The sequence below is a fragment of the Mirounga leonina genome, unplaced genomic scaffold, assembly GCF_011800145.1.
Source record: "Mirounga leonina isolate KUSES-001 unplaced genomic scaffold, KU_Mleo_1.0 Mir_55, whole genome shotgun sequence".
In the NCBI taxonomy this organism is placed as follows: Eukaryota; Metazoa; Chordata; class Mammalia; order Carnivora; family Phocidae; genus Mirounga; species Mirounga leonina.
This window is the reverse complement of record NW_023270816.1, coordinates 2,386,395-2,400,807: the sequence shown is the minus strand read 5'-3', so window position 1 is coordinate 2,400,807 and position 14,413 is coordinate 2,386,395. Positions and strand designations below refer to the sequence as shown.

Here is a 14,413-nt window from a genome sequence, read left to right as displayed (position 1 = left end):
TTCAAAGACACCACGTCACGAGCGCTGCAGACCTGGAAGTATGAGCTGCATGAGCTCGTTTCCTCCTTTGGGCCAGAGTACGGAGCTGGGCACCTGCTGTCCCTCAGGTCTGCAAACCTCCCTGGACCAGGCCTCTGCCTTCACGTGTGGAAAAGGCCTGCCTTTTGGGGAGTGAGCCCAGAATTGAGAAAGTTCAGTTATTTGCTACAAATACTCACTTTCTCTTCACAAATATATCTGCAGTTTTTATTCCAAGGATTTCTCCCTATATTTGCTCTTAGTAAGAAAAGTTCTAAAATGTATTTTTTCATGGTCTTTGTATCTTAAGAACCAATCTGAGAATCTGGAAGGTGGACACTACTTACTGACAATAAGGCCTTCCTTTGCTGCTCTCATTCCTCTTTTCATTTCGTAGCACCTTTTATTTTTAATTAAAAATAAAATGTTCAAAAGAGGGGGCAATATTATTTTAGGATATGTCAGCTCAAAGAAATCGACTTCTTTGTATATAATCAATACCAAAGAATGTAAAAAAAAAAAAAATTACCTTTAAAGGACTAATGGGAATTTTTTCCCAATTAGAAAAGTTACAAATTGTCCAGCAAAAAAACCTTCTATCATATCCTCTTTATTTCTCGCAGCAAAGTATGCTACTAGCAAATAACTCATTACAAACACACTATTTTTCTAAATAAATAAAATGGGCATAGCTCACCAGTACATAGTAACAAAATAATTCCTAAGAACACTATTAAAGCAAGATAAATAATCTCTTGGACAACAAAACAGGGGAACTGCATTTAAATTATTTTAGAAATAGGCCATAACCATTATTGCACAACTAATAATAAGCACTGAAACATCTTACCAAGCTACAGAAACTCCTACAAAAGAATTATATAATTCTGAATACATTCCTAAATTCTTTCTCAAAGAATTTACCCACAAAGAATCAGGTTCAGTATTTTAAAATATAAGATGGAAAACTTGGATGTTAGGTGGGAGATGTCTTCATCTGTGTTTCTTCAGGGTTTGGAGAGAATGGTGAGTGATGTCGTCTTGCTGTGGGGAAGGAATGGGCCAGTTTCTTTTCTAGTTTTTAAACCAAAACAAGGAATGTGAAAACACATACTTTCAAAAGACTTTTCTAGTGTCTTTCATTTGTCTGCTCCAAACAAAATCCAGATTGAGGCATCTCTGCCAGTACACAGTTCCTGTGCTCCCGCCCAAAAACATCACAGGTTTGAGTAACTGCCAACAGTGAACTGGGTTTTGCTATCAGGGCTGACCCTGCCCAAAGTGTCCCCTAAGGAGGAGATGGAGGGGAAAAATAATCTCAGGGGATTTCCGGGTTTTTTTCTTTTTGGTAATTAACCAGCTGTCTTAAGTACTATAATTTTACTAATGTGTTCCCAGTGGTTTATCCAACAGTCTGTACAGTTAATAAGGAACTTTTTTTTCTCCTAGATACAACTGTGGGACTTTTTTCAAAGAGATGACTATAGCTCTATCTTTTAATACCCTGGCAAATGCTTACAATTTTGTTACATTTCTAAACTATTAGGAAACATCTCTAGTCAACTGAATTTTAATGCGGCTGAGAAGAAGAAAGGCGTGCTTTCAGATCAGTGTCCTCAGCATTTTTAGAAAGTGTGGTACACTTATCTATTGGGAAGGAGAATGACTTCTGCCACAGAAGGGGGAGGGGGCAAAGGTTGCTTTTCAGCAGGCCAGTACCTAGTGACTGCCCAAGGCGCTGGGTGACCAGGTCGCTACCCACCACACACCAGGACCGCTCCATTTCGTCTCTCCCCCTCTCCCGAAGGCAAGCCTCACTGAACCGATGGAATTCTGACACGATCTAAAACTGGTGGGGTCTTCAACGCGGACAGCCTCCAGAGAGGAGCAGAGCCCCTGTACTACTCAAGTCCCACCACGTACATCCCCCACGCGTCCATGTGCAGGCGTGCCTTCCTCCCGTGTCAGCACGAGCAAACTGTATTTCTAGCCGGTAAGAACAGCCCTGCACACAGCCCGCTTCCACGAGTCAAACCCCGCGCACCTGCCGGGACACCCTCCATCAATCCGTCACTCTGGGGAAGTAACAGGACGTGTGTGAATTCAATGTCCCCCTACAAGAACCTGTACCTTCAGGACTTTTGGTTGTCTTTTTAAAGAGTTTTTTGTTTTCACGCTAGTGGTTATGATAAGGAGTAATAAAGCTAGATGTGTGGAGAATGGAGATAATGCACACTCCCTAGTCTAAAAGAACAGCAGGTGGGAAGGCAGCCTACCTTCCTTCTGAGGGCCCCTTGTCTTGGCAGCTGACAGAAGCAAACACAGGAGGACATTACCACAGCAACTGTGTTTCCTAAAGGAACACCAGGTGCCTCGCACCCTTTGCTTCCAAATACCACTCTTCTGCATTCTCTTTTTGTTTAAAAAGAAAGAAGAAAGAGAAACAATAAAGGATTATAAAAGCCCAAACAAATGACAACAATTAAAGGTCAGTCCCCTCTCCTGGGCCTGACAGAGTCTTCCAGTTTTGCTCTTGTCTTCTGGTCCCCGGGCACCTGGGGCCCCGGGCGGCTCCTCGAGCAGCGCTGAGGAGACCTCTCTGAAAAGGTTCCTTTGCCTCTCTTTCCGCCCCATACCAGTCTTTTCACTTCAGGCGCTGAGTCACGTTGGCCAGGGCAACGGCGAAGGCCTGCACAGCTGAGAAGGGGTACTGGAAGTCCAGAATGTACGCGTTGCCATCAATCCTTCCAAACTGCATCACCTGGGGTGGGGGTGGAGAGGGCAGAGAAGCGAAGACATGAAAAGAATACAAGGTGGGAAACACAACCATGTCTGTGTGGCTCCTGAGGGAAGGGGACAGCCCAGCCCAGGAGACAGGTTTGCCGACCAAGGTGACTCTGATCAAGGGTTTTTTTTTTTTTTTTTTTAACAAACAAACAAAATTTATTTGTTTAGATCAGACTCCCTCCAAAGGGCAAAATAGGAATACCATTCACGGTGAAACTATGTTTTTTGCTACCGGCAACACTTTTATCCCGTTCTCTGACCAGGTGCCCTAATCAGTAATTGCTCTATTATGCAGCAGAGGTGATGCAGAAACAATTCAAATAACCCTCAACTCTGGTGGGACAGCTGTCTGCTGCTGGCTAACTGGTCATTAATAAAACTCACATCTCCTTAGCAACAAATTTTCACTTTTTTCCTTTTTATATTTGTGTATGTTGTCCAATGAAATGATCTCTCTGCAAGTGAGCATTGGAACCACTAAAGGTATCTGATTCTTCACATTTGCAGCAAAGTAACGCTGCTGATTCACTGTCTTCCAAATGAGAGCTCGAAGCGCAGGGGCTGGAGGTGGTGCTGGGAGTAGGCGACCGCTGGATCATGACCAAAGCCATCTAGGAGCTGCTAGGTTGTTCTGGGCAGGGCATTCTTGTCCTGAATGTGGGGGGGGCGGCAGGGTGACGGAGCTGGGATGGAGAACGGGGTATGGGATGGGGGTGAGGGGTAAGGGGAGGAGAAGGAGGCCGCGGAACGGCCACAGGCTTTGCACCCACCACCAAACTCTTGCCTACTGACGCGCTGAATGGGCCGGGGGCGGGCGGGCAGGCAGGTGGTTCGGCGGCAGCGGGGCACCCTGATCAAGTTTCTTGATCTCACTATGAGTTTGTCAGAAATAAAGAGGGGGAGGGAACATGTTAAACATGCAGTGGGGGGAGCTCCTGGGTGGCTCAGTTGGTTAAGCGACTGCCTTAGGCTCAGGTCATGATCCCAGAGTCCAGGGATCGAGTCCCACATCGGGCTCCCTGCTCATCGGGGAGCCTGCTTCTCCCTCTGACCCTCTCCCCTGTCATGCTGTTTCTCTCTCTCTCAAATAAATAAATAAAATCTATAAAAAAAAAAAAGAGCAATGGGAAGATAATGAGCAAAAATTCAGAGCGTGGAAAGCTCCACAGGTCAAATAAAGTGGTTTCTTCACCAAGGAAACAGAAAGGAGAACGAAAAAGTATAAGGAAGAATCTATAGGCTAATAAAGGGTTAAGAGACATATCATTTGTCATGGTCAAATGTCACTGCTCAGAGAGGGATAAAACGCAGTCCACCTCCCTCCCCTGGTGCTCATTCTCTCGAGCTTGCCTTCCTTTGTCGTTTCAGTACTTACTGTGACCACATTATATTACCACATAACATGATGTATATATATTTATTTGTTTATGGTCTTTCTACCAAAAATGGAAGACAGGGACAGGGACTTTCTCTATTTTCCTCAAGGCTCTAGTTTCAGCGCTTGGAGCAAGGCTGGCAAACTCTGTGAAGGGCTGATGATAAATGTTTTAGGCTTTGTAGCTCACAGGGTCTTTGCCACAACTCTAAACCCGTTGTAGGACAAAAGCAGCCTTAGCCAATATTTAAGTGGATGCGCATGGCTGTGTTCCAATAAAACGTTATTTATAGAAAGAGGCAGCAGGTCGGACGGTCTGTGGGCCACCGTTTGCCAACTCCTGGCTCAGAGGATCGCCAGGTATACAGCAGGTGCTCAGTAAATGTTTGTTGAGTGAATTAATGAAAATGAGGTTTAAATATGCGAGGTGAAGAGGTGTGTTCCCAGAACGACAGCTACGCAGCGGGACTGGAGCTACCCTTTCAGGCTGTAGCAGGAAGAACTGACAAATCACCCAACGTGTAATGTACGGAGAGAGGATTTACATCACGCCAGAGAATCAGGGAATGACTTAGTCATAAATACACAGAAATAAGCAAACAAACACTGGCTAATTATTATGTCCAGGGAAAGAAAGACTAGACAATAAAAAAGGAAATATAATTAAGCCATAACCTGTGGCTCAGCTATAAATCATATATATTGGCATAATGAGATAACCAATGACTACGTAAAGTAAGAAAAGGGGGAAGTTCACATGTGTGTATGTATGGCAGTGGGGTGAAGAAAATTAACTATCCTATTCCTCAGGAAGAAGTCAATGCATGATGTGAAAAACTGAAAAATCAATAAACAGAAGTGGGAACACGCTCTTTACAAATACAGTGTCAAATACCAGAAGAACCAGAGCTGGGTTTGGGAGCGGGCCGGGGGCTGGGAACTGGCCTGCTAGTTCTCCTCCTGGATCTCGCAGAATCATCTGACTTTGAAAAATCAGTACCTGTGTTGCTCTGATGATAAGTAAATAAAAGCGAGCAATGGGCACACCATAAAGTACAACCACGACCGGCCCCACTTAAGAGACAGCAGTTGTTCTCCGTATTTCTCATTTGGCTCCTGGCAGGCCAAAGCACGGATAGCCTTCACCAGGTTTTTACCTCCCCCACCCCCACCCCCCCTCCGACCCCCAGACCAGTCAAGACCAGAACGCAGCAATTCTGGCCATGCCCCGGGACAAGCTTGCTTACCTGCCGCCCCTCCAGCTCAATCTGGAAGTTCTTGGCCGATTCCTGGGTCACCCGCCCCCCGAAGTCCAGCTGGTACACCTGGGTGGCTTCGTTCCACAGAGGCTGCTTGTTGGCCATGACATACACGAAGCCCTGGCTGCCCAGCCGCCCATCCTCCTTCTCGCTGGCTTTCCGGCACTTGAACTCTTCCAGCTCACTGGCCGTCCTCAGGCTCCGCTTGCTCTTCCAGCCCTTCTTGCTGCCCTGGCTCTGGTTCATCAGCTCGTCCCCGCTGATGAACAGCTCGGGCTCGCTCTCCGAGCTGTCCTGGAACTCATTCGTCTTGTTCAATTTCTTTGACTTCAGTTGGTCTTTCTGACTCTTCACTTTCTTCTTCTCTCTCCCCAGGCGGGGGCTGGAGATCAGGGAATTAAAGTCACTCAAAGTCCGTGCCTCCTTCTTCACTTTGCCCTCCGTGATGGCCTGAACATTTCCTTCCTCTGCTCGGCTGTCCAGGCGCTTCCGGTTCTTCTTGCTGAACTTCTCTGTCCGCTGGGGGACTGGGCTCTCCGTCAGGGAGAGGACTTCTTGGAAGTTGTCTGTGGTCTCTACCATCACCTCGGTACCCAAGTGGCTTTGGAGGTCGGTGGGTGGTGGGGACACGAGGGGCTTCTCTACCACCAGGTGAGCCTTGGGGGGGAGAGTGCCCTGGGGGCTTTGCATGGGCGGGCAAGGGCTGTAGGAACCCCAGGGGTGCAAGGCGATGGGCGGCAGCTGTAAACTCGAGCAGGTGCTGCTTCCCGGATACATGGGGGGCAGGGTGCAGTACGAGAGGCTGGGTGGGTAGGCAGGCTGCAGAACCACTGCTGACTCCTGCGGTGCAAATGGTGCAGGGGACAGGGCATCTTTTGGGGAGCAGGGAGTCTGCACTCCCGGCAAAGGGGGTGTGTTATAGCTTCCTGGATACGGCATCCCCATCCCATAGCCTGTTTGGAAAGTGGCAGTAGGACTGGCCGGAGACTTCGGGGAGACGAAGGACACTCGGGACACGTCCAGGTGCTGGCTCTGACCTACTGTAAGAGGGGGCAGTTTCAGGGGGGTGGGCACTGCAGTCTGTGCTGTCCTTTCCTGAGGAACCCAGATGTCCTCCCCCAGCACGGGGTCCCACTGGTAAGGGGGTGGCCGTTTGATGGCCACAGCAGCTTCGGGCAGCGCGGGGTGCCTCAGGGGCTTCTCCAGCTGACAGTGCTGGGCCAGCGCCTCGTCCTCGGTGAAGGCCGAGTTCACATAGTCGGCGCGCTCGCGGGCGCCGTCGGGCGGGCTCAGGAGGCTGTAGGACGACTGCGAGGTCAGGGGGGAGGAGCTGGCGGCGTGCGCCCCCCCGGCGCCCGGCTCGGGCCGCCCCCCCGTGCCCCCGCCGCTGCACTGGCTGCAGGTGTACACGGCTGGCGGCGACCGCGCCGGGAACTGCGCCGGGAACTGCGCCGCGCCCTTGGGCTTGGGCGGGTGCTGCGGCGGGGCCCGCGGGGGCTCGGCCAGCTGCGCCGCCTTGAGCGCCACCTCGCGGTTGTTCCTGCGCAGCGTGGCGTGGATGAGACTGTCGGGCCTCTGGGCCGCGCCCCGTGCGGGCACAAGCGGGCCGGCGATTTCGGGGTACGGGGGTGGGTCTCCTGTCGGGATGGAGTAGCGTGGGACCGTCAGGCGGTTCAGGGTCGCACTGGTGCAGGGCTGGGGGACCTTCTTCTCGGTGGCGGTGAGCCTCAGCGTGGCCGAACTGCCCGGACCGGGGAGGGTGTAGGTGTTCTGGGAGCAGAGCATCCGCGTCCGAGGCCGGCACACCTCCTCCACGTTGCCGCTGCTGTCAAAGGTGGTGATCCTCTCGTAGCCCAGGGGCGTCTGGTAATGTGCCGCTGTGGAGTACAGCGAGAAATCGCCCTTCTTCAGGCACGTGTCCACCGGGGGCTGCGGGGGCGGCAGCGGGGGCGGCGGCGCTGCCGTGGTGGGGGCAGCAGGGATGGTTCCCGGGTAGGGGGGTGGGGGGTTCATCTTCGCCACCTGGACCTCCTGTGGGGCGCTGAACACCACTGCGTCCCCTTCGGCAGCCAGCTGCGGCACCGGCCGCAGGGCCTTGGCCGACTTCTGCAGGTGGTCATGGTCCCGGTCTCCGTGGTCCACCACCGACAGCTGGATCGCCCCCTGCGCGGGCGGCGGCAGGGACAGCTGAGCAGGGTTCGGGATGATGCGGCCCATCTCCACACCTCCGAAGATCACCTGTCCGGGGTTGGAGTAGCGGTTGGAGACGGGGTACTGGGTGGCACTGTCGCTTCCCTGCTCCGATGTCCCCACTGCCGTGGTCTGATTGGTCAGGACGTCCAGCTGCACATTCTGGTTGGCCAGCAGGGACTGCACCAAGCCTATGCTCTGAGTGGGGGACATAGCCTGGGCCGAGCTGTGGATGGGTGCGATAGGGATGTTCACTGTGCACGGCGGGTTGTTCTCGGGCACACCAGAAGCTCCCGTCACTGGAAGGAAAATAGAAAAATGAACTGCTTCCAGAACAAGGCCGTGAAACTGGGTCAGAATAAGTGATACAGCAACTAATCAATTCATCTAGTCCTTTTGCTACAAAATGCAATTGCTGTAAATGGAGATAAGTTTGCTTGGGGAAGCTAGACCTTTCACACAAGTTATACACAGTCCCTCTAAGGTTTCTGGAAGGACACAGGCAAAGCTTTTCAATGAATATACTTTCGAACCTTCCGAATTTGGTACCTAAATGGTACCATGGCTCATAACTTAATGTTGTTGTTTTTTTTTAAATTTTTATTTATTTTTATTTTTTAATACTTAACTGTTTAAAGATGCTTTTTTACCATGAATTCATAAAACGGTCCACTCTTTTATGCAAGAAGAGAACTATGGTATATAGCATGACACTCCACTGAGCACTCATAATGCCTAGGGTCCTGAGTAGGTTTATCCACAATTATGGATTGGTTAATATGGGAAGTGTTATGTAGCAGATGTGTATTGAAACTTGTACGTAAATTAAGACTGTAAATAGAACCATGTAAAATGTAGTGGAGATACCAATGAAAAGAATCTTCCAGCAAATAAGCATTATTAAGGAAGGATCATTTCCTAACATTTATCTGCTTTTCAGCATTTCAAACAGTATGTAAGGTACAGTACTGTACCTCTGTAAAACTATATCCTATTGTACAAAGAGGGAATTTAATGAAGCATGAATGTGAGCAATGATCTCCACACCACAGGCAGGTGCTCAGAACCATGTGTTATACTGCCTGTCTAAAGTACCATCGAGCACTGGCAAGTTTGCTTATTTGGGCCTATAAGTGCTATGTGGCAACTAGTATATGAGCAGGACACAGGATTTAACTAGCTAATTGTAAAGGCTATCTGACCTTTTACTAGAACTACAGAATGAAGGCAGCTAGCTAGTTCATCAAAAGTTAAGCCCGGGGCCCCTGGGGGGCTCAGTTGATTAAGCATCTGCTGTCGGCTCAGGTCATGATCCCAGGGTCCTGGGATCGAGCCCCGCATCAGTCTCCCTGCTCAGCAGAGAGCCTGCTTCTCCCTCTCCCTCTGCCGCTCCCTACTCATGCTCTCTCTCTCTCTCAAATAAATAAATATTAAAAAAAAAAAAAAAAAAGTTAAGCCCACCCTTGGTTCCAGTCAGACTCCCTCTTCCCTGGGGCCCTCTAGTGAGACGTAACTATCTCGTGGCTGCGTGAATCTGGGTCCCATCTCAAGTTTCTTATTATTCTTGTTCCGATCCCTCCTCCAGATGTTCAGTCATCTGCATTAAGTACTGAGGGCAGGTGTCTTCCCTGCTAAAGAGAAGAGCCTCTCTGTCACCAGCATTAAGTGAAAGCCCTGAGACAAAATGCTCCCCCCTCGGACTGGGAAGCCCAGACAGGAATAGCTGCAGCAAGGGCTGAGCCTTAGGGGGGAGCTCTATTAGTCACATTCCAGGAGCACAGGGTGGGCGTTATTCGGAAAGTGTTAAAAGATACTTCTAGATCCACGATTCTGAAATTGCAGGGGATGTGCTTTCTAAAGCTCAAGCGTGTGAGGCTTTGCCAAACTGTGGGTTTACGTGGTTGCAAAACCTTGCCCATTAGGACTCGACAGTCTACACCACCTGCTATGACCATCGGAAAACCAAAAACGGCTACTGTCAGAAAGTACTGTGCAAATGATTTTGCAGGTAAAAACCTGTGAAGAAGGTAAGTAACTGGGCTAAGAGAAGGTAAACAACCCCCCCCAAGTTCAGAGCCTGAGCTGGCCTGCGTGTCCGTCCCTGTCCCACGGTGCGGACCATAGCCCCCTCTGTTCTAGAACCACCAGATACAGAAGTCAGTGGCCCATTTGGACTCCTCTGGCTCAGAAACCAGAGACATTCAGAACCCTGCTTGGTTCTAAGTAGAGGAGTCTTCATATTTATAAAATTACAGGTAGATATTTTTGAGAACAGTTACATGGAAATAACTGGCAGACTACTTAGAAATCATTCTACTCTGTTAATCAAAATAGGATCTCCTCCCCCTAGAAAACACTTAATTTAAGATGCTACAGATAGTTGAAAATTTGGAAACTGGGACTTTAAAAGCTTGTGTCGGAATTCACCTTTAACTCAGACCAGGCTTCTGTACACTGAGATGTGCGTTGCACACTGGGAAAGAGATGTGTGAATGTGAAGGCTTTCTGTCCTGGAGACGGGGTGGGTTTGAGACACTGGGCTCTGTGGGCGCCACAGGACCATGGGGGTGATGCTGCTCTCTAAGCAGGGCTGAAAGGATGAGGGCTAGCCTACAGCCAACGAGAGCCAGTTTCAGTTCTGATTTTGTGGAGTTCTCAACAGTCTTGTTAACTTCTCTAGCTGGGCACATGACTAAGGACTACTGTGAAGATAAAATAAGATGGTAGAATGCCCTGTGGACCTGAGGTGTCATGGTCACCTTCATCGTCCTTGCTCTGGTAGCTCCCCTCCTCCCCAAACCAGTGACAGTAGGACCTTTCTCCTGTGATGTGCCACCACACCCACCAGCTGAGGAAGTTATAGCTTTTCCAAACCAAGGCGGTGGGCACGGACTGACATATTGTGATCCTCCATTAGTTACTGCTCTGCCCCCGTCATGACCTCCTAAGAACACACCTGGTAAATCATCCTCGTCTTCACTGAAAACATTTGGGTTGAAGACAGGTAAATTAACATAGTCCATGGAAATCTTCCGAACCTCTGGGAGATAGATGGTCATCTGCCGCGGCTGGAGATGCAGGAGGCTGGTTTTATAGATTACTGGAGGGGAGGAGGAAAGCACTGTAAACAGAGACGTGCACGAGGACAGCCAAGGCACCAGCAAGGTCATGGGAAGAGAAATGGGGCTGCGGTGTCCCTGCCATCAGAAGGCAGGGGAGAGTGGGACAGAGGGCCTTTGTCTCCCTCCCGCACACCACTGGCCACCCCAGCCATGCTTCCCTAACGGCAACTTCTCCATCTAGCGTAATCACTTTGCCAAGTGGTCTGTCTACAGAACCACACATTTCAAACGTCAAAAACCTGTCCTAGACTTAAATGCTTTTCTGGAATGAACTGGGATAGGATAAATATATTTTTTAAAAGCCTCATTTGCAATCAGAATTTTAATTTAGTAAAAACAGTTGTGATAAGCAGAGTGCCAAGCTCAGGGGGATCTCAGGCAACCCAGGACACAGGGGTGACATGGGTCAGGTTGGAAGAGAACACTGCCCTTACTCAGGACTGGATTCTTGTCTTCCTGACTTTCAACTTCATGATCAGGACAGAGATTTAGGGAACTTCCACATCTTTCTTTACATGCTAAGGTTTTATATTTGATCAACAGGGACATTTAAGACAATGCCTGGATGACGACTCAAATATTTGGAGGAAACAAAATTGGTTAAGAACAATGAATCTGAATTTAGGTTTCACGATAGGTTAAAATCAGGATCAACTTTCTTTTGTTTAATGCTCTTTCCTGAGGTAAGTAGAAGTTCTCAAATTATTACTGTTATTCTCATTTTTTGTTAGGCCCAGCTGTGTCTCCACAGCTGTCCCCGCTAGCGCCCGGTGGCTGACCAGCTCGAACTCCCGTGGCCCAGGAGGCCTGCTCTGATGAAATGCCTCTATAAGGCTGGCGCTTGGGCTGGTGTGGGCTAAGGCGACTTTTCCAATAAGACACAGGCCTTATTTGTGTGTTCGTCTCTCTTGCCCACAAAAGAGAATATGAACTTTGGCTTAAAAATTCGGGACAGTTCTCTACAGCTTAAAAATTAATGCATTAAAGTGCTATTCTTTGTTGTTCAGACTGATAAAAGAAATAAAATTTAAAATCTCAGGAGGGATTAAAAAAATAACATCAGTTGCCGCCGGGGGGGGAAAAACTAGGTGGCCAGAGGTGAAGATGAGAGAGAGTTTTACTGTATACCGCCTCAAATCTTTTGAATTTGGAATTTATTCCATATTTTTTAAATTGAGAAAGCAAAAAATCAAAAATAAAATTTCATGGGTCAGATAATTCTAACTGAAGGAAACAAATTATCCAATGTAAAATACATCCAACAATACTCACTTTTAAAATCCATTAGAGTGCCAAAGATTAATAGGGTGCCACATGTAACTTACACATCTAGAATCCAAGAGATAGGATCAAGTGGAAAATTCTCTTAGCTTGACAAATGAATAGTAATAGCTAAAATGCTCTTTTTAAAAAACAGCCCATGATTAGGACAATGATTTCACTACAGTCCTACAGAAAGCTTTTCTCCTGGGCACTTGAATTCCTCACACTGGAGCACCATGTACTTGAGGGCACCTACAGGTTCTCCCGTCTCAAGGTCCTTGTTGACTTAGGTGTGGATCTATTCAACATCCAGAAGGAAAAGATGCATTAAGACTCCATTCCTCTTTTCAGTGTGTACTGTGGGCAGATGGCTCAGTTCTCAGCTCATGCATATGGGGTAACATGATACCCATACTGTAGCTACTAGAATCCCCATGCGCATCAGCCACACACGGCTGCGTTACTGAAGAACACGCTTTCGTGGTCATCAGAGCCTCTCCAGGTTGCTGAAAATATTATAAGAGATTTCTTTGCATTAAGTGCAGGAACAGCCTATTCTTATTTTCTAAGTCAGTTTTATATTTTACTTGTATTCCTCTTTTTCTTTGAGCTGAGAAACCTCAAAATGAAAAATCCGAATGCAGCACAATTTAATAAGTCTCTTAAGATGGATACATGGCATACGTCTTTTTAACATCTGCTTTGCAAAACTAATTTAATTGAAAGGATCTAACCGTGTCTTAAACAACTCCAATAGGCAGATTCAGAATTTTTCAAGAACCATTTTTAGTAGGTTACGCAGAGATGTTCAAGATGGGACCACCACCCACAGGCAAGCCCAGCCTTCCAGAGAGGTGTGCGTGCCAAATGATGAGGCAATCCAGCAAGGCTGAGGGGACAGCACGTGTCCGCAGCCCACCCAGGGATGTGCCTACTGGCATGAAGCTGCTTTGAAAAGGACCTTCTGTCATTTCATTCCTTCACTGTCCCCAAGTAAACATGAGACATTACTACTACTCACTCGAGCAGGAGTACCGAAAAAATGCAAATGCCAGGTACTAGCCCAGCTTTTACTCCCTTGGTTTTGTTTTCCTCAGTGTCTCAAACTTCGCACGGAGAGGGTATTTATCTGGGACTTCTAGGTGAAATCCATAAGGATTTACCACATGGAACTGTACTAACAGTCAGCTTCTTGCAGTCTTTAACCCTTTCTGAACCTCAATTTTCTTCTGACTCAAGAACCTAAATATACTGGTACCAAAACCTGCCCACAGTGAAAGGCCAGAAATCACAATAACCAGAAACCTGTCAAATCTCTGTTAGAAGATTGTAGCTGGTTCTGTCTTTTCATAAATCAGGACTTATACAAAAAAAATGAAGGCACTGCCGGCAAAAAACCAATTTGAGTAATAATTCTAATTTTTGTAAAATCACAGTGGATAGAATCAAAGTTTAGAGGTAAATAAAGTACATGCTAATCTTCTGGTGCCGTAAGAGCTCATTTGAATTGTCTTTTTAGTCTCAGTTTCGGGCAGACTCAGAATTGTCTTTCTAGTCTCAGAGAGTGGGCAGAGAAGAGGACATGGTTTTTACCTGCACCGAGGTTGGTTGGCAGGAAAGCAGCCAAGCCCACAATCTTAAACTTGGTTCCCCAGATATTAGACGTGACCTGAGCAAGATAGTTGTGCTGTGGGGAAAAAAAAAAGGAAAAAAAAAAAATCACCATCTATTTTCGTATTTTCTATTGATCACTTAGGAACTAAGAATGTTAACATTTTTGCTTAAAAAGGTCACAGGTGGGCACTGCTGGAAATACTCATTCTCTCTATCATTCTACCCTTTTTAAGACCAGAAGCTAACGAGAACATGTCAGGCACGTGTTTCTGAACGGTGGCTCACCGAGCTGAGATTTGCAGGCGGGGGGTAAGGGGCAGATGTGTCCCAGTGTGTCCACACGTGCGTAGGTTAAAAAGGCCACAGAGGTGCTCTGGGCACGCTTTTCTTTCCCTCTCCTTTCCCTATAGTCACTGACCTAGAGAGGGTATACCTAGCTCTGAATCCATTTTTATCCTCGATATTCCTCCTGGAAACACCAGCTGCACTGATGCCAGGATGTCCCCAAACGACCCAATTATCTGTTTCCTCATTCAACTAAAAAAATTTTTAAAAAATGATCAGTATGCTTAAGCCACGTGTGTATATGTGTGTGAACAGCAATAATAAAGATGAATAAAATGCGGCTTCCTCAAAGAGCTTATAACCCAATGGAGGATACAGGCTTACAATTATTTGCAGACAAGGAAGTCACTGAGGAATGTGATAAGGGAGTTACAAACAAGATGCTTTGGGATTGCTGTGGCTGAGCCGGGGAAGGAAGCCTTCGTGATGAGTTCTATGTG

At 47.7% G+C, this 14,413-nt stretch overlaps 1 protein-coding gene across 3 annotated transcripts in view; it reads right to left on the bottom strand.

The window, feature by feature from the left end:
* Positions 1–608: 608 nt before the first annotated feature.
* The window catches only part of LOC118001918 (tubby-related protein 4-like), a 235,713-nt gene continuing 221,908 nt past the window's right edge, over positions 609–14,413 (bottom strand). For all 3 annotated transcript variants that reach the window (XM_034992107.1, XM_034992106.1, XM_034992104.1), the window contains 4 exons: positions 13,608–13,701; positions 10,586–10,729; positions 5,428–7,928; positions 609–2,779 (listed from right to left, as the gene is read on the bottom strand). In XM_034992107.1, the coding sequence (XP_034847998.1) occupies positions 2,663–2,779; positions 5,428–7,928; positions 10,586–10,729; positions 13,608–13,701 (2,856 nt within the window). In that variant the 3' untranslated portion in view covers positions 609–2,662. The remainder of the gene's footprint in view (positions 2,780–5,427; positions 7,929–10,585; positions 10,730–13,607; positions 13,702–14,413) is intronic.